This window comes from Microplitis demolitor, chromosome 7, assembly GCF_026212275.2.
Source record: "Microplitis demolitor isolate Queensland-Clemson2020A chromosome 7, iyMicDemo2.1a, whole genome shotgun sequence".
Lineage (NCBI taxonomy): Eukaryota > Metazoa > Arthropoda > Insecta > Hymenoptera > Braconidae > Microplitis > Microplitis demolitor.
The window spans coordinates 8,885,830-8,912,975 of NC_068551.1; the positions used below are offsets into that span (position 1 = coordinate 8,885,830).

Consider the following 27,146-nt stretch of genomic DNA (forward strand, 5'->3'; position numbering starts at 1 on the left):
ACCTCTTTTTTCCCCGATAACTCATGTTGTAATTTACCAAACGTTTCAAAAACTATATCGACTCTGTCTTTCTAGTCTTTTTTTTAAAGCCACATAGTTCAATGTAATTATTTCGTTGATTTGAATAATGTTATCAACAAAACTTTGAAAAATCACTGTCTTTTACATTTTTCTTGGGTACACGGAGAAAAATTTAATTAAGCGAAATAAGATTTATTCCATGTAAATTAATCGCATATTTAAATGGATCCAACCATTACTTATTTGAGACTCATATATTCATTTATTTAAGACAAAAATGTAAATTTAAAGCATTTATTTAAAGGAAATAAATATTTTTTTATAGTTAACAAATTTTTATTTGAATGGTGGTGATCGTAACGCTATAAGCAGCAGCGTAATTTTTTTTTAGACAACATTTGTTAATTACATACAAATATAAATTCAAATAGAATAAATGACTTTGTTCAGTCGAATTGACGAAAGTATTTGATTCGATTAAATATATATTTCACTTAAACAAAGTTCAATAATATCAAATAAAAACACAATAATTACAAGTAAATCTATTTACTTGAATTGAATAAATTGTTTTTTGGTGTATATGAACGCTCTGATCTGATTTAAAATTCGTTCGTTTCATGAAGCATACTCTTGTATAAAAATTCAAAAAGCGCTTATGTTTTAGTTACTTGCAATTTCTCGAATCTTGGTATAGTTTTAGACAAGATGTACTTTTATTTGCACTCGAAGATCCCGAAATACCAGTGTACTAAAAAGTATTCTTGACCTCAAAAATATATAGACAATAATGTTTTTGAGCTTCTAGAGCAGCGGGAAGGTTTGGGCTGGGCTTGCAGGGTCAACTGATTTCCAAATTTCTTTTGTCTAACGTTGCTTGGAACTTCTGTATAACTTAATAAAAATTTTTTCATACATACATAATGTTACTCCGTCTACGATTTGAACTTAGACCGATCACGCAAGACTTATGACATACGCTTTAGCACGCCCTGCCTCCGTGGCTTATTGAAAATCATGGTCGTTACAAACTTTCTTTTGTTATTTATCGATGTTTGTCATGTTAACATTAATTTACTTAACTGAAGGATCAAATTTAAATATTTGATAGTTTATGAATATACCCCTCGCGAGAATGAAACATCTCATATGTTATTAATGCCAATGAGAAATGTTATGCGAATAAAAATTTAAGAAATTCAAAAATTTGTTACCCTTAAATAAAATAAAATGATATAGAAATAAGAAAAACTTCTCGTGTGTATAAATTGTTTTTCCTTGGTGCAAATCTATCTTAACCAAAATGAAAATTAAAAAAATCAAGCTTAGATATTAATGAAAATATAATAAAACATTGAATTACAATAAAAAAATAGCTTGAGGTAAAAAAAAATTGTTTCAGTAGCTAAACTATGTATCTATCATTATTATGTAATCTTTGCGGTTTCCGCAGTGTATATAGAAATGCGGTAGTCATACTATGTAAATGCAGCATTTTCAACGCATTACCATCGTAGTTTTGTTACTTTTTAAGCACGATTTAATTACCAATATTGGGTCGAAATATGTCTCGTAATCCAATCAATTTATAACTGCCATATAACAGTATATTTATGGAATAGTAACGGCATTGAGACGGTATTATAGAATTTATTTATTAATAGCCTGGTAGTTTTTACTCTGTTCAAACGATATTTTACTAGATTTTATTTTACTTTCATATGCTTCTTTGAAACATTTTTCTTTAGATATTTAATTTAAATATTCCAATTCGCGATAAAATGATAACAGCGCAAGAATGTCTACTCATCAAAAAGGTCATACTCTCTTCTCAGTGTATATTTATTTTATGTATATATTGACTTGAATTTAAGACTGCATCGTTACGAAAAGTGCAAATTTTTTATAAAAAAACTGAAAAAATTTGATCCTATCAATATATTTTCAATTCCAAATCAGTTAGCTTTGGCAGGCCATTGTAATAAAAGGCATGTTTTTGACGCCCGTGTCAAGCAGGGATATAATTGGCTATTAAAATTAATTTTAAGCGATTGCTTTCATGTTCATAAGGTTAAGTATCGATGAATAGTACTTTGACCTTCTTATTAAATACGTCGAATTAATTCTAGCTTGTTACGAAAAAAATTTATGTTCATCGAAGAAATTTTATTTAAATCCTATTATTCGAAAAAACATTTTTTGAATAACAATAAGCTTGTATAAGATATAACTGAAGATTGAATCGTTTTTCACACAACGAAAATGAAAATAATTTGACTCTAACGGCGACTTAAAGGATAGTTGGGTGGCCTGCAATTTTCGGCTGACATGCGAAACATTTCAGAAATCTAGATCCAGTAGATTTTTTACTTTTCATTTCTTTTTCTTTATTTTTGTTCCGCGAAAAATGATCTGATCTTCAGGTACATTGTATAAGAGTAGTTTTATTTGAAGGTGTTTGTAAAATTTCATACTCTTAAACGATCGATAGTTTGAAATTAACAAAATTAGTATCGTTGGACTTTGTTTAGAATAAATAAGTGGATTTATTATTTTTATTCCTAAATTAAATGTTGAAAATGAATTTGAAAAACATTAAAAATCATGAGAAAAATCTAAACGTTGAGATATAAAATTGTCATTACATCGTTCTCAGATTTAAATTGAAGCTCCAATTTGCTGGTATTAAACAGTCAGCAAAATCGAGCGAAATTTGCATGTGAATTTATAGCTAGATAATTGCCATTAGTTGCTGCTAAACCCGATTTCGCTGTTCGAACCGATTCCACAAAAATCGAGTTATTGCTACACAGTAAAAAATATTGTGTATCTGTGTTAAAAACGGTCCGTATTAAATTTTTCGTGTTGATTATTTTGTGTCAAATCAACACAATTCTCTGTGTTACTTTAAAATTTTTAATCGACTTACTATTCAACACTTTAAACGTGTTATCTAGTATAAAAATCGATATCATTAATATTTATGAAGTGTTACTTTAAAATCAACACAAAAAAGTGTTGAAATTTTAACACAAATTTTGTGTTGAAATTCAAATAGTCTGTGTTGAAAAATAACACAAATATTGTGTAGACCGTTTCTAACACACAGATTGTGTTGATTTTAACACAATATTTTGTACTGTGTATCTTCACCATAAGCTAGCAGTGAAATCACGGAATCAGGGTTAAATGAAACAAGTAATCGGTCAAAATTGGTTGCTCATTTAATGCTGAATAACTGCGTAAAAAAGTATTAAAAAATTGAAAATCCGCTGAACGTCGCCACCAGTAACTAATGATTAATGTCTCTGCTACCTTAACACTCAGTTTTTATTAACAAGATACAGTTATGAATTTTGTTGCTGATCACGAATAGAATCAGAGATACTCAAAGATCCAGCAACAAAATACATATTGGCCTGGAAATTCAATTATGACATTTAAGGACCCTGCTTGCTTAATGGGCACTTAGTGAAGGTTAGTAATGCATGTGACTGTATTGCTTTTTATGATCAAGTTAAGCAACGTGATAAGAGCCAGCAACTACAAACAAACCGGCTTGGAAAATTAAATATGCACTGAGAGAACGATTTATTTGAACCAAATAAATAGATTTATTTGACTGAATAAAATCATTTATTTCATTCAAATATATATTTGTTTATAGTTAACAAATCTTGGTTGAAAAAAAAGTCCAAATAAAGATTTGTTAACTATAAATAAATCATTATTTCATTCAAATGAGCCATATCTTTGTCGCAAATAAACAATAATTGGGTCCATTCAAAGATGGGATTTATTTGCCTGAAACAATTCTCATTTGGCTCAACTAAATTGTTCTCTCAGTGTGACTTTTAACAACCTTGCCAGCTCATCGGGTACTCAAGGAAGCTTAGCAATACATGTGAGTTTGTTGATTTTCATGATCAGGCTGATCACCGCGATAAGAGTCTGCAACAAAACATCAACTCAATGCATGCTCGCCTCGAAAATCGATTATGACTTTTAAGGGACCTGCCAGCCTAACGGGCACCTAAATAAAGTCAGAGATGCGTATTATTTTGTTGCTTTCCTCAATCAGCATCCTGAGCAATACGATGAGAGTCAGCAACAAATTAGCACTTTCATGCATACTGGTCTGGAAAATCGATTATAACTTTTAAGTTTTCGGACGCAACCTTGTATCTCAAAAACTACTACTTTTCCGGAGAGACAAAAAACGTTTTATAATGAACTTCTGGCTTTTTTTTTATTAATTCTTTTTATAAATCTAAAAAGTAATCAAATTTTTTATAAATTTTTAAGACAACTGTAATATTAAATTTATTTAATTATTATTTTTTTGCTCATTTTATGAGATACGTGTTTGCTGCACCAAAAAATTGCTGAAAAATACGTGTTTGCGGTATTCTTAATTGAAATAAAAGAACAGACATGAATAGGCTTTTAGGATCATTTTATTTAGGAATAAATTATCAACTTTTCAATGATTTTTAACCAAATAACAATATTATTATTAAACTTATTAGTGCTATTATTTATTGACTACGACAACACAGTATTTTTCTCAAATTTTTAGCGAGACACATGATTTTTTAAATGATTGCTTATATTAGTATCACGTAGTTTTAATAATACTTCTAATCAGTTCAAATAAAAACTTTGAAATAAAATTATGAAATCAAACAAATATAAAATACTATATTTCAACATTTATTTTTTACGAACGTATTTCAAATTATCATAAAAAGCATTATAATCATTAGGTATCAAAGGTTTTTAAGACAAAAGGTCCTTGTACTTTTGACTACCCTATTAAAAAAATCCTTGAAGGATTGCATGGGAATCCATTGGAATTCCTATAGGCAAGTACGGATTTATATAAGAATCCATAGGAATGAATATAGGAGTGTATGAATTTATATAAGAATCCACGTAGGAAATCATAGATATCTGGATTCCCGATAAGAGAAATTGTAAGTACCTGGATACTCATGTAGGATATTGGCATAGGAACTTTTATAAATGGATTTCTTTGTGGAAAATTTTTATAGCAATTTGGGTTTCTTTATAAGTAATTTCTATAGAATCCGGGTTATCTGGACTTTTATGTCTATTGTCTATTGATACGCACAAATGAAAAAATGAACAGATTAGTATTCTATTGGCAGGAAATCTTTCAACGAAAAATTGAGTAATTGATGCTCTTTTTATCAGTATTTGTAATAAGTTATTGATTTATAAATTAACTCAAAAAGTATTATATCTTTATAGAAAATACGAATCATTTTCATAAAACACTAAATTAGGAATTGTACAAAGGCATAGTACTCCAGGAAAGTTTATGAAAACATATACGCTGTTTATGACATTTGTATCAATAACGTGACGTTTCATGTCAATTTTCCTAATTCCTGATCCATACAAGAATTCGATATGAACTTTGACATGGTGCATCAAATTTCAATGAGAAAGCGATGTAAAAATCGACATGGGAATTCATACTAGATTTCCCATATGAATTTGGCGTGTTGTGGATTTCGTCGGACCCATATAGAAATTTACGCTTGATTCTCATATGGATGTTTTTGAAGGGGATAACAACATTGTCTGATGTATTACTCTGAACAAAATATCCCCGACAAAATATCTCTAATAAAATATCCCCAGTCAAAATGTTCCCACGACAAAACATACCCAGGACAAAATATCCTCAGACAAATTATCCTCGGATAAAATATTACCGTGACAACACATTATTGCATTCTTAGGGAAATTTCTATATTTTTTATCATTTTTTAACTTATACCTTTTATTTCAACAAAAATATTATAAAAAGTATTGGTCTAATTTTTTTTGGAAACGGTACAGTACTATTACAAGTGTATAAAATTATGTATTTTATAATTACGCCCACATATAATCTGTGAAAAAAAGCACACACTGTAAAAAAAGATTCCTAACATCAAACCAGATTCGTTTGGCTCAAGTACTCCTTGCGTTTGGATACAGCCAAGCGCGTCAAGCGATTGAGTCTACCGCCCTCTACGTTTGATAGTATACTTTGCTCCAACTGAGAGTTTCTTGAGGGAAGGTACCGAATCGTTTGAGCTAACTCTATGGTATTTGATATAACTCAATAACTTTTTTCAGTTAAAAAAAATAGAAATTAGTTTAAGTCATTAATGCTGTTGATACAATAATGATTTTTGTTTTATATGAATAAGTTAAAAATTTCACTCAAAGTAAATTGTAAGGTGATTGAAAGTATGAATTTTCAGTTAAGTCAAAATTTTATTAAAGCAAACGAATTTTAGTGTTAAAAATAATATCTTTTTAGGTCCGTAGAAACTCTCTTTGCAATTGATTCAATAACAAATCTAATTATTTCAAATTGCTGTATTGGATTGATCCAAAAAAATAGTAATCTGAATCAAATAAATATTGCCTTTAATTATCTCATTAATAATTTATTAAACAAAAAATTTTTTTTTTCTTATGTATTTATTTTTGATTTGATTTTATTTTTATTATTATTATTATTTTTTTTATTGAGTATTGGGACAATTACATTATATTATTATATTACATCAATTATACTTTACAAATCATCCTAACATACTCACAGTTTTTAGTGAAAAATTAAATAATTTTAATATCACCATCTGGAGGATTCGAACCCAGCACCTTACGCGCGAGAGTCAGACAACTTATCGCTACGCTACGGAACCAGCAGAAAAATTTTAGTTTAGTTGTGCTTCTAGTACTTTGTTTTCATATTGAATGGATATATACAGTCAACTGCTTATAGATTGATCTAAACGAGATAAATATGTGACTCTTTTTACAAATAAATTTTTTTATCGAACCGATAACATAAATACTTTCATTCAAATATAGTTCGATATTTTGCAACGGATACATTTATATTCTTGTCGAATATTTTTCAGTTTTAATGTGAGTGCGTGAAATTATTCCTTTAACATCATCGGATTCTTTCTCCAAGAAACTCATCGGTTGGCACGACACGTTCGGTATTATAGGAAACAACTTTTATTTCATTGAAATATGTAAACTTGTCAAATCAAACGTTTCAAGAGTTTCAGTTAAATTTCTCAAAATTGAAAAGTTTGCTTCAAAAAGTTTTTATTTTTAAGTCAAGTACATCCAAACTTTAATTTAAATATATTTTACTATTCAATCAAATGTTAGTTTAATTACGGTCAAACTTAAAAACCTTAACATAAACGTTCAAGCAATTTCTCATAATCGAGTAGAGATTTTAATTCAATAAAAATGATTTTCTTGAGACAAACTAGTTTCACTGAAGATGAAATTCGTCAAATTGCTAGGGAGTTTGATGTCAATACCTTATTTTTTACAGTGCAGTACTATTCTAAGCGTATATGTTCATATATTTTATAATTCCACGCATAAAAAATCTGTGAAGAAAATGCATATTTTTCTACGAATTTTATAAAGTATAATATACGTAATATATTAAGTTATTTGCGAGACATAATGTCATGAAGACAAATTATTCTTGGGCAAAAAATCATGAGTCAGTATACAAAATTTTATAATCATCCGTCGAAAACTTTCAAAGGTATATGATAACGAGTTAATGATATTTTTATTATGACTCGAAAATCAATCATGTAACTTTGAACCCTCATAAAAATTGAAAAAATTATCGTTAAACAAAAAATACGAAAAGGTAATATAGCTTATTCTATCAGCTATTAATTTTTTAACTTCCCAAAATCGAGTTTTCATCAGATGTCGACGTTTTGAGGTCCTAGGAAACTATTCTTACTATTTTCAGAATGATGTCCGCGCGTGCGTGTGTGTGTGTGTGTGTGTGTGTGTGTGTGTGTGTGTGTGTGTGTGTGTGTGTGTGTGTGTGTGTGTGTGTGTGTGTGTGTGTGTGTGAACGAATTAAACGATCGACGCCAAAATCTAATCAGCACTAGAACTCAATAAAATGCGTCGATCGCCGCCACAACCATCTCAATCGGTTAACGCGTTCGAGAGATATCGTTGGAGAAAGAAATGGTAAAAAACGGTTTTTTCCAAATATCTCTAAGACGGCTGGATCGATCGCTTTCAAATTCTAGTCAGCTCTAGAATTCAATGAAGCGCGTCTATTGCCACCTCAAATGTCAAAATCGGTTCATTAGTTCAAAAGATATCGGCGTTGAAAAGTTAAAAAAATAACATTCTATGTTATTTTTTCCAGATAAATCAAACTGTAATAAAATGTGTCTAAAATCGTACAAACTTTTTCTCTTCATAGTCTCTTTTGATCATCATATAATGCCATCAAACTTGTACTTTAGTTTAAACCGTAGTATCAACGAAAAAATCGAAAAATCAGTTTTTATTGATTTTCTCGGATATTTTATTTATTATTGCTCTGACCTAAGCCAAAACTCATTTAAATCTTGATTTCGATCACTGACATTGATTTCTGCCACAATACATTTATTTTATTGAACATAATCGGAAATTAAAATTTTAAAACCGCTTGCTCATTAATGTTTTTCAGGAGTTCAAAAATATCATATAATTATTCGATAAAGCGACGAAACTGTATTACAAACGTTTTTAATTATTTCCGTGTTCTTTTAAAAATTTTACATTAATGATTGTTTTATGAACTAGAGTACTCCTTAGTTAATATAGCTCCGTCGCTTTATCGAATAATTATATGATATTTTTGAGCTCCTGTAATGGTCTTAGCTGAATTACATAGCAAATCTAATGTTTCTTTTGCTTCGAAATAGTTGCTTCTTAATAAATCAAAACATTTATTATAACTGCTCATAAATAGCATTAACTTTTGCTTACTGCTTTTAAATCCCTACTAAGAATAAAAAAATATCGAAATCAATTTTTAATATGTAAGAAAAACAGTGTCAAAAATCGGTACGGACAATAATTTATAGCGGAAAAAAAATTTTTTCAATTTTCAATAATCGAAAAAAAATAGCAGCCACGGAGGTCCCACGACCGGACCACCTGAAAAGTCGTGGAATAGATAGGAATTTGTTGACACAAATTTTCAGGAAAATTAAAATATGCATGATTTTCAGAAAACGACTTTAAACTTTTAAAACTCGAAAATAACGCAGAAAAATTTTTCTAATAAATTATTTGTATTTTTTTTTCTAGAAGTACATGGAATAACGAAACTTTTTTATTCTCTGAGTTTTTTTATTTAAACAAACTTTAAAAAAGTTAGAAGCAAAAAACCATGAAAAGAGCGGTTTTTTTGAAAATTTCATATCTTTTGAACCAATGATAAAAAAAATCTCAAAATTTAGGAGGACGAGTTTTTTGATGATTACTAAAAAATAGAAAAAAATGACGGAAATTAAAAATTAAAATTCTTAAAACCGTCCGATTTGGCGTGGAATGCTCTTTATATAAGCTGAAATTCTTATGAATGCTTATAAAATCCATAAGTTAAGTTGATGAAATTAAAAAAGTTATTAAAAAACTTTCGAAATTAAAACTCTCTAAACATGAATAAATGAAATAAGTGAGTATTCACTAATTCTGAGTGCCAAATTAAACCACTTTTTGAAATTAGTGGTTCGATTTACACTTTTGAAATAGTGAATATTCACTCATTTTCACTGAATTCATGTTTGAAGAGAACGCATTGGGATTCGGCAAGGAATATCTTTTAACTGGTTAGAGTAATCAAATAGACACATTTGACCTTTCTTGTAGAGCGTTAAATTTCCTACAAAAACATGTCACGCTCATTCATCAATAATCATTTTTCAATGAAGCAGAAAATTATTAAAAAAAAATTGTTTTTTAACAAATTCGTCAAATTTTGATCTCAAACATCTTTTGAATGGTGAAAGTTATCGCTTAAATACACTGATCCTTTTTTTGTAGAGCATTCAATTTCCTATAAAAACATGTGTGATGATTTGGTTAAACCATCAATGAATAATGAGATATGGTTTTTTATATAAGGGACTAAAGAAAAAATGGAAAACTGTGATGAGGAGGATCTTCCTATTAATATTAAGAGCTCAAATTTGGTAAGTGTTTGCTAGAGGTGCTTGAGAACCAACTTTTCACAGTCGGAAGTTAAAAAAAAAATATTCGGTTTTTTTAATCACCCTAATATATAAGGGTGTTTCATAATAAACATTTTTTTTTTTCCTCAAGTCTTGTGGTCTTAAAAGTTAATCTTAGATATCTAAAAAATCCGCCCAAAAGAGCAGCTTGAAAGCTCAATCCTGCTAAGAGCTCAACGAATATTAATTTTTTCATTTGAATTACATGTAAAAAAATTGTTTTTTTTGTTTCTTATGTATAAAAGTATTCAAAAATTTTTTTTCAATAATCGAAGTACATGATCTTGTAGGGAATTAGATTCTCTATAAAAAAGCCCCTGAATATTTTCTTCGTACAACTATCAGAAAAAAAGTAATGAAGCTTGAAACAATAATGAATTGAAAAACTTAATGTAAAGATAATTTCCGAATTTTATTGCGTGTACATGTTTATACGATGAATCTATACTATGAATACATATACTATGTATAATCAGTAAGGTGTTTTAAAAAGATTTCTGAAATCTTACTTATATTCCGTATAAATTTAGAATGAAAAATATTTTTCTTAAGAATTAAAATTTTTTTTCTTCCTGTATTTTTAAATTAAAAAGAAAGTTCTGTTTTGAAAGTAAAAAAAATTTCTATCAAAAAACTGTTTAATATAATAAAAACTTGAAGTTATACTATTTAATATAGTTTAAAGCTTCATAACATTTTTTCTGGTAGTTCTCCGCAGAAAAAACTCAGAAGTTTTTTGTAGAGAATTTAATTTCCTACAAGAATATGTACTTCGATTTTCGAAAAAAAAAAATTTTTAATACTTTTATTTTCAAAAAACAAAAAAAAATTTTTTTACATGCAATTTGAATGGGAAAATGAAGATTCGTTGAGCTCTTAGTAGAATTAAGATTTCCAACTGTTTTTTGGGAGGTTTTTTTTATACCTAGAACTAACTTTTGAGACCATGAGAAAAAAAATTTTTTTTTCTTAAACACCCTAATATGTATCCCAGTGAACACATGACCTTCTTTTGACGTCATACGTAGGTCATAGAAATGTCACGGCATCTTATGTAAATTTGATGTCAATCTGACGTTCTCCATGACTTTAATATAATGTAAAAAATTGTGACATCACATTGATGTAAGCATGACTCTTGTATGACGTCACAGTTATGACTTATGTATTACGTACGCTTAACATAAAATCTACATCACATTGTTATGTAGTAATAAAGTCATCGTATGTCAGTATCAAAGTCACGGTTATACGTAATATGGATGTCACTCCTAAATCATATCTTTACATCAGTAGCAAGTCAGTATTTTACGCAATTCTGATGTAATTTCCGAGTCATAGTTTTTTATCATCAATTTATTAAAACAAAACAATCATAGAATGAATTTTCAAAAATGAGTAAAAATAACAACTAAATATCGAACATTTTTGGGGCCAAAGTAATCGATAAACTCGATAATAAATTTCAGACGTTTTAGATTAAAACATTAACGTGAGCATAAAAAAAGTAACTTTATTTTTTTAAATGATATACCGAAAATATCATTTAGGATGACTAAGTAAATGTAACGACAGTTTCAACTAGTTTGATATCAAGATTATAAAGTTTAATATCACAATTGTTCAATCGATTAAATTTCACACGATTTTGTGGAGTTATCTAATGTTTCGGAAAATTTTACATAAGTTTTTTTAAATTTCACATCACAACAGAAAATTGAAAAATTTGATGAAACTTCATAATATTTTATATAATTATCATCGAGGCCCACAAGTATTGTTTTTATAAAATTTCATATAAGTTCATGGACTTTTTTTAAATTTTATAAAAATCCATCACGAAAACTTATGAACTCTGCCGTTTTCGGCATTTCACGCAATACATCAATTAAGGACAAGACTTGAACTCTCGTGATGTGGACCAATGAGTAACGTTCAGGACTACCAGCCAAGAGGAATCGTGTTTGAACCCAGCAGATGCCCAGAATTTTTTCATCATTTAATGTTATCAAATCTTGTTTCTAAATTCGTAATGCGGTCGCGCGGTAATAATCAAATCGAAAATTCGGTAAATCATTTTTTTTTTTTTTTTTTTTTTTTCAAAAATATTTTTTCCAGATTGATAATTTTGACATCACCTATATGTCATATTTACGTCATAGAATGTCACACACACATCACATTTACGTCATGTATACGTCATTAGTTTAACATCATAATCTGACTTAAAAAAGTGCGAAATAATGAGTCAAACGTGACTCATTCATAACTTATATCTTACGTAAATGATGACATAGCAGAACATCACTCTGACGTTAAATTTACGTCAATGTGTTTACTGGTATATATATAGATATATATATATATATATATATATATATATATATATTTATTTCGGAACCTACTCGATGAATTATGATAGATAATGGTAAAATTCTTTGAAAATTTCACCATGAGGACAAATACAAGAGATAGATATCTATGAAATCTACTAAAAATCTACTGGATCTAGATTTCTACAAGGTTTCGCATAGGTGCTAGTATGTCAGCCGAAAATTTCAGGCCACCCTCTACTACCTTTAAAGTCATCCTTAGGAAGTCAAATTACATAGTTTTTTTTCATTTTCCCTAAGCGTAAACCGTTCCAATCTTTTAGGAGAACGTCCATCAATGTACTGTATGATTGGTAATTTTATATTGCTTGCGATTACCTACGGAAAAAAACATTATTTATGTAAAGTAGTAATGGGTACAAGTGCATACAACTAATTCTATTACTGCGGATTATTGAAAAAATCACAGTAATGCATACATACTTAGTTTACTGGTACTAATTACTACGCCCTTAGATAAATGATATTAATTACTCAAAATTCAATTTTTATTGACTTAAAAAAGGGTTATCTACTTCTGTATGCATTTAATATGCAAATTGAGTCAATTATTTAAAAAGACAAAAATGACCTTTCAGTATCACGTCCTTTTTTACAGGAATCAAAGAAAAAGGTATAATTTCTACCTATGTAACCAGTTAATTTTCATTAATTAAGAACTAATTGAATAATTAATGTACGTGTAAAATTACTGTGCAGTTATTTTTTTTTTTCATGATACCAGCATCGTGACTTAGAATTTCAGCGCCTCTGCAGCCAGTCGAAACAAGCAAATTTCAAGCCGGTGCTGCAAACAGCTACTAGCGAATTCGTAATTTACGAATGCCTGCATACAAAAGGCGTAAACAATTGCGGAAGAAACGCAATTCATTCTGCCCGGTGTCAGTTACATTTAATGCTTATTTGCAGCCTTATTACTCTCATTTGTTTGCTTGTCATTTCAGTTTACTGATTTCATTTTTTGAGTGACCGTTTTAATTAACCAAATGATATTACTCAAAATAAATGAAAATAATATTTTTGTCTTATTTACTATCTAATACGTGACTTTAAATCACAGATTTCTTGTTCTCTAACAGTTCTTCAAATCATCGGCTTGAAATAAACATATACCTAAAGATCGAAACGCTTTTCACTTAACGAAAATGAAAAAAATTCATGTAATTTGACTACTTAAGAGTGATTTCAGGGCTAGCTGAGGGTGGTCTTAAATTTTTGGCTGACATACCAGCATCTATATGCGAAACATTTCAAAAATCTAGTTATCCAGTAAATTTTTTACTTTTTAATTTTTTTTTTTTTTTGTTGCGCGAAAAACGTTCCAATCTTCAGATTCATAAATAAACTTTTTCTTACTGGCTACTGACACTGAAACTTGAAGTTCCGATGCAGGTAATCATGAAAAATATAGATTGTGAAAAATATAGTCTGAAATCGTCTTGTTTCATCCCTTGTCACACAATATACTATTAAGGTTTCAAGCATGAAATTTGACCCATTTACTAAGAAAAAATGAGGATAGATGAAAATAACCATGAATTTTTCTATCCATTTCCATGATTATTTTCCGCTATTCTGATATTGGATATCACAATATTTTAAACAATAGATAAGAAATTTATACTTTCAAACATGAAACTTGAACCATTTACTGAGAATGGATAAGGATAGATGAGAATAATTATGGATTTTCTTATCCATTTCCAATAGGGAATAAAAATAATTTTCTTTTAATTCAAAAAACTCATTTATTGTTTATTGATAATTGAAGCAAAAAAATCCGTAGTAACCCCCCCCCCCCCCCCCCCCACACACACACACACACACATACACACAGTAATACCAACACTTACCTTCGCACTTAGCCAAAGAACCATTTTATTGTTCATAAATTTTACTTTTTTCAAAGTAGTTTTACTTTTTCCTGCAATGCTACAAATTTTTATATCAATATCTGAACATCAATCAGTGAATTTCAAAATTTAAATAAGCTTGGATGGGAGATATTCAAATTACTATTTAATTTTGCGTGAAACGATTCACCGTTGTTTGCAGTTCGGGAGATGAAAGATGAAAATCCTGCCCATGGATCTTTCTTTTAAAAGAAAAACAATCACTAACTTGATCAGCTCGTAAAAATGGTCATCCGAAAAAACTTTTCAAAAAATTACTCATTTCAGTTCCACAATCACTGTAAATAGTGCTGAATCTAAGTGGCTGAATTTTTCTTCACCATCTTTGTTTTGAATGGAAATGGCATGCAAAATCCATTAATTAAAACATTTCTGATTGCTAAATAAGTAAAAAATTCAAAATCTACGCGTACTCCTTTCAGAGACGATTCTAAACCTCATTCTTTACACTTATCAACGAGATGGAAAAATAAAATAAAATAATATTGGCTTATCTGATAAAAGAGCAAAAATACAGAGGATAAATATTATTGCGATAGTCGTGTATGAAAAATAGGTGTTTGAATGATTTCGGGCAAGTGTAAAACGTTTCATCAGCTTAAGTATTTTATACGGAACATAATGCTTCCAATTAAGTTTTTGTACTAAAACATACAATGTTGTTTACTGCATCGCTTACTACTAAATCGTTGTCTTTTTCGTTTGCCTCTATTTGCATAGCGTCAACATTAATTGTAAGGAAGAGGCAAAGAAAACGGATGCAACTTACAAGCATATTTTTCGACCATCGGACGGAATTGTACGTTTTTTAATCCTACCGAAGGCAGAACTCGGTAAAATTACTGACCGCGGAACGGAACTCAACAACTTCGACCCTCCGAGTCAGCCCCAAAACTTCCCGCTGTTCCCAACCTCCTCAAGCTCGAAAACACTATCTTGATTTCATTTTCGAGTTTGAAAATAGTTTTGCATGTGATGGTTTTTTCGAGTTCAAAGAGCTTGCAAAGAGTTATATCATGCCTTGAATAAAACACTTTTTTGACATATTTTCGTTAACGATATCTCTCGAACAAGTCATTTGATTTTGTTGGTTAATACAGCATTTGATGCGGATTTGAAAGTTTTAGAGCCGATTACAGTGTTGAAAAAAACATTTTTTCACCTATTTTATTTTTGGAATAACATGAAAGGTACCGTACCAATCAAACTCAATTTCCCACAAAATTTGGGAATCAATAAGCCGCTTCGAATGCCGTATGACAGATCTAAAGTGGTTGTTACGTTCAAAAGTTGTAGAATATTTATATAGCATACGCACGTACCACATGAGGGTGCTTCAAAAACATTGACAATTTTTTTTTTTGCTGACACACCCAAATATTGTTGTACACGTCGAAATATTTATTTTCGATACTCATTTGCAAAAGTAGAGGTTCCGACAGACTAGGAATAACGTCACAAGTCTGATATTGGGATGCATTCTCAACAGACCGAGGATGTTGTTATACGTGCGAACGCAGCGAAACCGTATATTACGTCCTCGACCTGTTGAGAATTTATCATAATTTCAAACGAGTTAGGATACCCCTAGTTTTTCGGAATTCCTACCTTTGAACATAACGTATCGAACAAAATTTTTTGAAATATCAACGGTGGAAGTTAGACTTGAAAGAAAAAATATCTTAGAATTTTCATTATTAAAAATTTAATTTCATAAAATGACGATCGGGATGTTTATATGAATCGACTGCCAACATTTATCCGATTTTCATGTCACCTAACGACTGACTGTAAAAGTAAAATAAATTTTCATGAACTGTAGCATTTGCAAATGGACGTATGGGAACGTAGAGACACATAGAGAGCGAGAAGTTAATTATCCTAACGTGTGCGAGGAAAAGTGAGTAAACTATAGTTGATTGGGAATCACATACTTTACTCAGACAAGGTATAGCTTGAAACTCTAACTTTCGCGGTTGGTATTAAAAAAAAAAAAATTATTTCCAAGTTTGAGTCCTTGATATAAATTCTAAGTACTTCCTTTATCATTTAAAATTTTTCCCATTTAAAAAGCATGTAAATCTAGTCACTTTTTTTTTTTTAATTGCTATAACTTAACTGGATTTTTAGCTATCATTTAAAACCAGTTTTCATTTGTAGAGTATTTGTTGCTTTTTGAAAGTGTATAAAACGATTTTGCTCTACCTTTATCTATGTTGATTGTATCAGTTACGAGTCAATTTTTTCACTTGCTTGTCAGTAATTCTAATTAAAATGTCCGTGCAGCCTTACGTAGGCGCCGGATGACTTGGGATCTTTAGCTCAGGTCAAACAAGACATCACGCCCCTCGACATTCTTGTGGTGTGTTCGGACTCCCCGCCCCGGCGCACCGGGGCGCCCCCGTATACCCGGGAAAATTAAAATTTATAATTAAATTATTAAAAAAAAAATTAATTACCAATAAAAAACAGTGTATGAATTACCAAATGTTTCGATTAAAGTGAAATTTAAGTACGCGGAGAGAAAATTATGGTAACTGTTCCTAATACGTTTATGAAATATCATTCCATACCGTTATGGTAATTATTATTTGGAGTTATGGGATATAGGCCTATACTTTCTGGGAAAAGTTTCCATAAGTATAGGAACGATTCCCATTATTATGGTAACAGTTCCCATATCGCATGTGAAAGAATTATGGTAATGATCACCATAATATTATGATAATCGTTACCATATATTATAGTCATCATTACCATTCTTGATAGCCAGAGTTTCTAATCAGAAAGTTAGTGTACATGAGTTGCCATCAACTTGACGACAAGTTGTGGACAACTTTTAGCTTGTGTAGCTGTTGACTACCAGTTGCTCAGAAACTTGGCGACAATCTACTGCCGACACCTGTCATCAAGTTTCTGAGCAACTTGTTGACAACAGTTACACGAGCTGAAAGTTGTTGAGAAGTTGCGACCAACTTGGCTATCAGGGATAATATTATGGTAATGGTTACCATAATTCTTTCACATGCGATATGGGAACTGTTACCATAATATTGGGAATTGTTCCTATACTTATGGGAACTTTTCCCAGAAAGTATGGGCCTATATCCCATAATTCTAAATAATAATTACCATAACGGTATGGGATGATATTTCATAAACGTACTAGGAACGGTTACCATAATTTTCTCTCCGTGTTCTTGAATTTCACTTTAATCGAAACATTTGATAATTCATACGATGTTTTTTATTGATAATTTATTTTTTTTCTAATAATTTAATTATTAATTGTAATTTTCCCGGGTATACCGGGGCGGAGGGTCCGAACACACCATTGCATTTAAGAATGAGCTCCTGATTACCCTGCTTAAAAAATCCGATCGATTTTTATAACTGTATGTATAAAGCCCATACTGAACTGTAGCACTTCTCATAGAACTCATTGATTTTTATAAATTCTCTGTGGGAATTTATGAGAATCTATGAGATTTCTGTGCAGAGTAACTTTATTCCATTCCCCCGACAGACCAAGACAACTAGATTGGCGCCTTGTTGCGATCCGCAACCTTGACCATAGACTTGGATCATCGTGTTGGTCCCGCGTGAACTGCCTTTTTAGTGAACCCGAAAGGTACTGCACAATTTCTACGTTTTTTGAACACTTGCTCAATTGAGGACTTTGTAATAAAAAAACTAATCGATCTGTACTGCTACATTCATTTGCAATAAATAATTGAATTTTTATAACATGAAATATCAGATAATCCCATGCAAATTCGTATTTTTAATACTTTCGTCTAGTATGTTTATGGATTTTATTTTATCAATGTTTTTTTTTTTATTTTCAGAGTGAAAATTTTTGAAAGTAAAAGAATTAATCAAGTGAAAATGTCTGAAACTTCGAATATTCAATTAACTAAGAAACTATGAAATTACTTTCATGCCACACAATCAATTTCGATTCAACATCAATGAGAAATTCGTGATTTTGGAATCGGGAAAAAAATCAATAGAATTTCGCTTTTTATTGAAGATTATAATTTCAATTAACATGACTCTAATCAAAAACATGTTGGTGGCTAAGTGGTTTACAAAAAAACTTCTTTAACCCATGATACTTGAAGCATTGCTTTTATTAAGGAAACGTATCATGAAAATTTTCTTTGCTTCAAGGTTAATACTTAAATGTAATTTAGACCAACTCAATATAATTTGAAATATCGATGAGTCTCCAAGCAATAAAACGATGAAGACAAATGTGTCGATTATACTTTAATTTCAAAATATTTTAGAGTAAACGACATATTCTACAAGAGCTGAGAAAAACAACTCTCTTGTCCCAATGAAGTCTTCCGTTATAAGTAAAAAAAAAGAAAAAGACAAAAAAGAGATCATGTTAGGCTGTCCAAATTGCTTGGTCCATCTAGAATTGTCAACTACTTTTACTGATCAATGTCAATTATGCGATCGCCTATGCAATGAATCTAAAAGTGTCACATTTATTATTCAGAAGAATAAATCAAGTATGAATGATAAATCTCGAGTCAAAACTGATTGGCGAAGTGATAAGGTGACACTGATTAATCGTCAGTGTTTTATGAAACCTATGTATCGGTGTGGAATAGTAAAAAGTGCTGCGAGTGTCGTGCGATGGAGTTTTGAAGGTGGAACGTTTTCTTGGTTTGGTTTGATTTGGATAATTTTGATTTTATGTCCTATTGTTACTGCCAGTTTTACTGAAAGAAGTACACAGACGTTTCATCCTACGGAAGGAGAGGGTAAATATACTATTTTTATTTTTATTTTTTAAAAACAAGCTTTTTTCCATTAAAACGAAAAAAAAAAATATCCAATGCTACAGAGTTTTATTTTCTCTTACCGATAATTAGTTAAACTGGTCTGATATGATTTATTGATGTATATCAGGGGTACTGATACCTTGTTCGTCCTTTTTCAGGGCGCCACTGGAAGTATTACAGTTTTCCGGAACCGAATCTTAATTCGTCAGGGCCGTTGTAAAATTTATTTGTAAGAGAAGGATGAGGAAAGATAATTTAATATTAATTACTTTTATTTCACACTTTTATCAAATTTTAAACTATTTATTTTTATTCCGTTTACGATTAAAATATTTATTGATCCCCTGGATCTTTGACCTTTTAACTTATAGTCTGAGTCCCCTGGACTTTATTACACACACCCACCCACCCACCCACACACACACACACACACACACACACACACACGGGGGGGGGGGGGGGCTTTTCGTAATCTAATATTCCACGTGGTCCCCTCGACCCTCCACGCAATTAAAATCTTATAATTTATTTCACGCGGTTCCCTGAACCCTCTACTTAATTGAAACCTTAATTATCTATTTCACGCGGTCTCCTGGACCCTCTACGTGATTAAAACCTAACACTATTTATTTCATTAAACTCCATAATTACACTTTCACTTACACATTCTTATAATATATTTGCCTTTATCTTATTTTAACAATATTAACACCCTTTTATATATCTTTCAATTTTATAACCACTAACCAATTAATTATTTATCAATGGTCACAATTTCTTTATACCTTTTAATTAATCAATTTGTTTAAGCCGATTTTACGATTTATTTTATTTTATTCTACGCATTCAACTTTTATCACCAACTCAATGATAAAATTCGAATATCAATTTCTCACGTTGACTTTCCGACACTTTTAACACTGATAAATTAATTAATGGACTTTGTTTAATTTATTTAATTGTAATTGATTTATTCTAATATTAGTGATTAGATTATTGACTAGATTAGGAATCATTTTCCGGCACGTGGTTTTCACGAATGGCCTGGAAAATTTTATGACTCAGTAAATCCGGCTATTTGCCGGGATTCTTCGAGAACACTAGATTCTTTAGCGTCTGGCCGAACAATTCATTTCCACGCTGATTAATTAACAATGAATAATTGATTTACTTAGTTCGGCTAAGATGCGACAATTACGTAATGGAAACGACGTTCAATTTAGTATGATTTTTAATTTGCAATTCTGGCCCAGGCCTAGAATTGAATTAATAAGTATCTCGCGATTTTATTTACAGCAACGACTTATATCCTGTCTCGTCTTGGTTGTCGAGTTGGTGTGCTCCAAATTGTCCGTTCTGGTCCTGATTGTCTGGTCCTTCTCGTAAACTTCATCCCGTCTGGATCCTCTCAGAATTTATACTGTTCTTACTACTCCAATACCTGCTTATTCAGATTAATTAATAACTAATGTACCGGCGGGTAGTAAGGCCTAAGGGAGATTTTGAATAGAATCGAAAATATTGCATTTAATTATCGAAATGTATCATTAATCTTTATTTCAATACATTATCCATAAAATGAAATGAATTAATTGTAATTTTTACCATGAACAAACAAAAAATTATACTTTTACAAAAACCATACGAATAGGCCTTATTTTACTATGGTAGGGTAATAAGGTCTACGGGTTAAACAAACTGGAATAGTTTAACTATACTTATTAAAATTGGTATTAGAGATGAATCATCACTTAAATTTAGCAACAATACTTTTTAAGAATTAGAAGATTAGATTGTTTTGCTCAACAGCACTAAAAATTATCAGTATTCTTTTTAAGAGTCAGAAGACTAGATTGTTTTTTATAATTTCTTCTGCGCTACGACAGCATATGATGGATGATGAAATACAGAAGACAGAGAACGTGATATCGGGACTCTATAAATTTGTCGTAACATCTCTATGTAAGACTCTTTTTCTACAGTAGCCTTTAGCGGAGGCGGTTGTTTTAAATATCATTTCTGTCACTTAGGCCTTATTACCCGATAGGCCTTATTACCCGCAGGTACCTTAGTTGTTAAAGATACTGGCCCCGTCTCTGGTATTTTCTGATTAATAAGATTCTGGAATTATCGCTTGGTTCCACAATCAGAAGCCAAGTGCGACTGCATAATTACCTGATGTTCGGGTAGTTGGCAGTCCTGCGTCTAAATGTTCGGACGTTCGCTCAGGTCTCCCAGTTCTCTCTGTGCGTCTCCCGGTGTTCTCTCTGAGTGTCTTGCAGTTCTCTCTGCTTGTTTCAGCTACTGTCTTCCGTTTATATAATTTACACTCGATTATCTTCGGCCATTATCAGAAAATTTATCTCTTCTCAATTATGATTGGGGCTCGCGTATAAAATTGTGCTTTTTGATATTTTATACGAATTTTGAATATCATCTTTTTTCCTAGAAAATAAAAAAAAATAATATAGAAATTGTGGATTCAAAAAACTATTCACCAACGCTTATTCCAAACTGGCGAAATGCCTTGACAAAATTTGATCTATTATCAGTCACTGTATCAATCAGGGTGGCCACGAACCGGGAATTATCAGAGAATATAATGCGACCTGGAAATATCATGGAAATGTCAGGGAATTTCAAAAAGTATCCGGAAATTAAATTGCGACAATTCAAAATTAAATAATTCTTCAATAATACGCTACAAAAATTAAGAGATATGAAAAAAATTTCAAATTTTTAAGTGATTTTCAACAGGGTGTAACTCGGAAGACAATGATCGTACGATAAAAACAAAAACAGCAAATTATAGCTTCAAGTGTCTAGTTTTCTGATCTGGTCTTTAAATTTTTTTATTTTTCTGCGGTTCCGGATTAATCCTAAGAAAACTATCAAAAAAGACATTCACCGAATTTTTGCTCGTCTTAAACGGTCTTCGAGCTTGAATAAATAATTTTTTTTTCGATAATTATGGTTGATTTTTTATTGCTTCGGAACCGTGTATATAAAAAAATTGAAAGACCAGATGAGAAACTAGACACTTGAAGCTACAGTTTGCCTTTTTATTTTTGTTGTACGACCATTTTCCTTAGGGTTACATACTGTTGAAACTTACTAAAAAATTTGAAATTTTTTTTAGTATCCCTTAATTTTTGTAACTAATGTATTTTGAATTTATTTGAATCATGAAATTTCTTATTAAATATTTTAACTTACATATTTTTAAGATGGAATAATCCAAAGTAGGCAATATTAATTTATTTTAGAATTGAGTTAACTCAACTTCAATCTTGAATAACTTTCGAAGGAGTGAATTTAGCAAAAAATATTCAGAGACCTTTTTTGTAGAGCATTAAATTTCCGTCAAGAATATGTGTCTTGACTAAAAAAAATTTTAATATTTCTAGTAGTTACAAAAATCCGAAATAGAAACAAAGAGTTTAAACAACAAATCAATGTTTAAGGCACGGTTACAAGAAAATGGCTCGTTTTATGTCAATTAGCTTAGAGAGATTTTTTGTAGGGAATTCAATTTCCTTTAAGAATATACATTGCTCAAATTTTTCAGGCAGATGATTTACGAGTTTTAGGTAAAAACCGAAATTTCTGTCAAAAAACTAATAGTCGTAACGATACACCTCTTAATATCAATATTAAGGGCTCAAACTCGCACAATAATTTTTTTTTGGTCATCAGGAATAATATTTTCACCGTATCGAAAAAAAAAACAATTTGCAAACTCTAAAAGTGCACGACTCACAATGTTAACTTACTATGAAAAAATAAAATAATAATAAAAAAATGGCGGGAAGCACGAATAAATTTAAAGTATACCCTGATTAAAAATACTCATTGAGAGGGATTGAAAATTTTTTCAATCCTTTTCAATCAACAGAGGTTTTGAAAAGTATTGAAGGGGATTGAAATTTCGATAATTTGAATACTTTGTAATTCTTAAAATGGAATTCAAAAGTATTGAAAAGAATTCAATCTCTTATCATTTCAATACCTTTTAATTCCAAAGTGGAATTCGAAAGTATTGAAAAGAATTCAATCTTTTATCATTCCAATACCTTTCAAATCCAAAGTGGAATTCGAAAGTATTGAATGGGGATTAAATTTTTTATCGTTTGAATACCTTTTAATTCTAGAGTGGAATTCAAATATATTCATCAGGATTCACTCTTGTATATTTTGAATACTCTTTAATTCTCACCCTGATTGAAAATGCTCACTGAAAAGGATTGAAAAAGATGAGAATTTAATACTTCAGAATACTTTCTATACCACCAGATTTTCATCTAGGCATAAAATTAATACTTTTCAATTCTATTGAATCCAAAAATATGAGAATTTCTGAACTTCCGAGGAATTGAAAAAGATTCAAAAGAATTCATATTTTTAATCTTTCTGAATACTTTTCAATACCAAAATAATATCCCATTTCGGGTCATGTGTGCGATTGAAAAGAATTCAAACGAATTGAAATTTTTGAATCTTTTTGAATCCTTCTCAATACTAAAAAAGTTCAATATTTCGGATCGAGTGTTCGGATCGGAAGAATTATTCGATAAGGTAATTCGCTATTAAGCTAATTTATGAAGATTTCTATTCGATATCAAGAAATTGAAATTTCACATTTCTTACACAAAAAAAAATTCTTATAATCATAATTGAAATAAAATTTATGATGGGCATTATAAAAATTATATTGTTCTAATTACTTAGATTTTTATTCGTGCAAGGTAATTATAATTTTCTTTATAACGAAAAAACTGTAAAATATTGAAAGCGGAATTGATTTGAATGTTTTTTAATTCTTTACTGGTTCCTGAATTTAATATTATTTTGTTGAAAGAACTTTAGAAAGATTCAAAAATTTCAATTCATTTGAATTCTTCTCAATCCTACACTCGATTCGAAATATCGAACTATTTTGGTATTGAGAAGGATTCAAAAAGATTCAAAAATTTCAATTCATTTTAATTCTTTTCAATCCTACACGTGCCCCGAAATGTGATATATTATTTTGGTATTGAGAAGTATTCAGAAAGATTAAAAATGTCAATTCTTTTGAATCTTTTTCAATTCCTCGCAAGTTTAGAAATTCTCATATTATTTTTGGATTGAAAACGATTAATTTTATGTCCAAATGAAAATGTTGGGGTATAGAAAGTGTTCAAAAGTATTCAATTCTCATCTTTTTCAATCCTTTTCAATGAGTATTTTTAATCAGGGTATACAATTTTCTTTCATTGAAATTTTTATTATTATTATTATTATTATTATTATTTCTTTTTTTTTTTTTTGTTAAATGCTCAGGGGGATATCCCCGGTAGTCCGACTCTACCGAGGGCCTCACCTGAGCGCCAAATCGTTACTGCTGCGATGCTTCATCAACAAGATGATTAGCATGCGCAGCAGGCCAAGTTTCGTTGCCTTAGGAGACGAAGGGATCCAAGTATGATAACCTTTTGCATCCACGATGCCAAAAACTCAACTTGCGGAGAACAAGTTGGGATTATAGCCAATGCAGACACAAAAGACTGTTTCATCCCTCCTAGGACGTCAACAATGAGTACGACACGCTTGACACGGTAGCCTGGGTAAAGTTTGCTAATTTCAAACAGGAGATCCTGATATATTTCGTGTTTGTGCTCTTTTTTAACTGTGATGTTATATTCAGCAGGAGCTGAAAACTCAATAACATAAATGTTACGAGCAGTTTTATCGAAGAGCACAATATCAGGTTTATTATGGTCTATTTTCCGCGTTGTTGCGAATGGCACGTTCCAATAAATACGGCAACAGTCATTCTCAACAACTTGCGGAATATCTCCTGGCAAATAAGGCAGCACTGGTGTTTTATCGATACTGTGCGTGTGTCTAAGGTGATAATAAAGTATTCTCAGAGCAGCATTATGACGCTGGACGTATGCACTTCTTGCCAGCACAGGACATGCTGACAAAAAGTGCATAAGCGTCTCAGGATGTTGCTTACACACCCTACACAGTGTGTCGGGTAGCTGCATCTGGAGCACTTTAACACGGTATTCTAAAGTGTTAATAACACCATCTTGGCAGGCAAAAATATATCCTTCGGTCTCGGACATCAGACCAGCTGACTTAAGGAAGGAAAACGTCAGCTGCTCGGACAAGCCATGTTCACGCACGTGTTTAAAGAACACGCTGTGCATGGACTTGTCCATATGCGTACTGAGCAGTTTTTGTTGCTCAGCATTGCTGATGACCCTCTTAAACTCCTCCTTAGGGAGGTCAATGAGGGGGTTTACTCTTCCAAGACCGAGGGATTTTGCCGCGTACATTGCTGCCTTATATAAAAACGCTCCCTTATGCCCATTTTCATGACTGAACAATTTGCACAAGGAAGTCGTCTTCATCTACTGTGACATTGACAATCTCGTATGTTATACCCAAAACCAAACGATCGTGTAGACACTCCAAGCTCTGTAGACCTCTCCCTCCGATGTGCCGGGAAAGGTATAATCTGGTGACTGGGGATTTAGGGTGCATGCTCCGATTCATATTCATGACTTTGCGTGTCTTGATATCGAGGTCTCTGAGCTCTTTTCGGGCCCATTTAAGGACGCCGAAAGAGTACAGGAATACCGGGACAGCAAGCATGTTTGTTGCAGAGACTTTGTTTTTCCCGGAAAGTTCTGATGACCAGATTTTCCGGAATCTCCGCACATACTCGCTACAGAGAGTCGTTTTGATTTTCGAGACGTCCTGCATAGGACTCCCGTCAATCCCTAGATATTTGTACGACTCTCCGGCGTCAAGATGGTCAATGACACTCCCATCTACTAACTCGATATCTTTACGCACATCAGAACACTTACCCTTCACCAGATTAACGACCGCGCACTTGTCCAACCCAAAAGCCATGCCGACATCCCGGGTATACTCCCCTACGATATTCAAGGCTGTCTGAAGGTATTCCTCATCAGGAGCATACACCTTCAGATCATCCATGTAAAATAAGTGGGTTATCGAATACTTCCGATCAGTTGGCGGATCCACTGAATATCCGCGGGTGCGGCGTAGCGCAACAGATATTGGCAGTAATGAGATGCAAAACAGCAGAGGGCTCAGAGAATCTCCCTGAAAGACTCCTCGTTTGTACTGCACAACTTCAGTTACACGTTTGTCGTTGCCACATTTAATGTGGAACCGTGTTCGCCAAAATCGCATCGTACGCTGAATGCACCCCACTGTATTGCGATTGACCCCAAGACATTTGAGCAAAAAGAGAATAAGCTCATGAGATGTTGAGTCAAATGTCTTGCGGTAGTCAATCCAGGACATTGACAGGTTCGCTGATAGTAGATCGCGTCTTGAATGACGCAACGATCCACTAACAGATTCTCTTTGCAACCTGACAGGCCTCTTTTACTGCCACGTTGTTCGTATATCTGCTGCCATACAGGGTCTATATCCTGCAAAATACGATTATTCACGATTTCAGTAAAAATCTTATAAACCGCATTCAAACAGGTGATAGGCCTGTAGTTTTTCGGGCCAGACAAGTCACCTTTTTTCGGGATGAGCACGGTTCGCCCTTCTACAAGCCAGCATGGAATTGGTTCATTACCTCTGATGAACGCTGTAAAAATCCAGGCTAGATGACTATGGTAGAAGTTAGTTTCTTCCCCCAAAACAGATCAATGCCATCTGGACCCGGAGCAGCCCAGTTCTTACCATTATTCAGAGCTGAATGAACTTCTTCCACGCTGACTTCAGGGCTCTCTTCATCAGCATTGTGGTTTCGATGTTGTCGACAAAATGCCTCAAAGTCGTTGAGAGCTGAAGTGTCACGATTCACGTTCGGTTGATCACCATACAACTCGGACCAGAAAGCTTCTACTTGCTCAATGGATGGGGGATCGCCAGAAACAG

At 31.6% G+C, this 27,146-nt stretch overlaps 1 protein-coding gene across 2 annotated transcripts in view; it reads left to right on the forward strand.

Moving 5' to 3' along the window:
* The window catches only part of LOC103578385 (insulin-like receptor), a 136,570-nt gene that overhangs the window by 16,534 nt on the left and 92,890 nt on the right, over positions 1-27,146 (forward strand). For both annotated transcript variants that reach the window (XR_008404018.1, XM_014440161.2), the window contains exon 2: positions 18,276-19,205. Coding sequence is in view for 1 of the 2 variants with exons in the window: in XM_014440161.2 (XP_014295647.1) it covers positions 18,770-19,205 (436 nt within the window). In the remaining variant the exon portion in view is untranslated. The remainder of the gene's footprint in view (positions 1-18,275; positions 19,206-27,146) is intronic.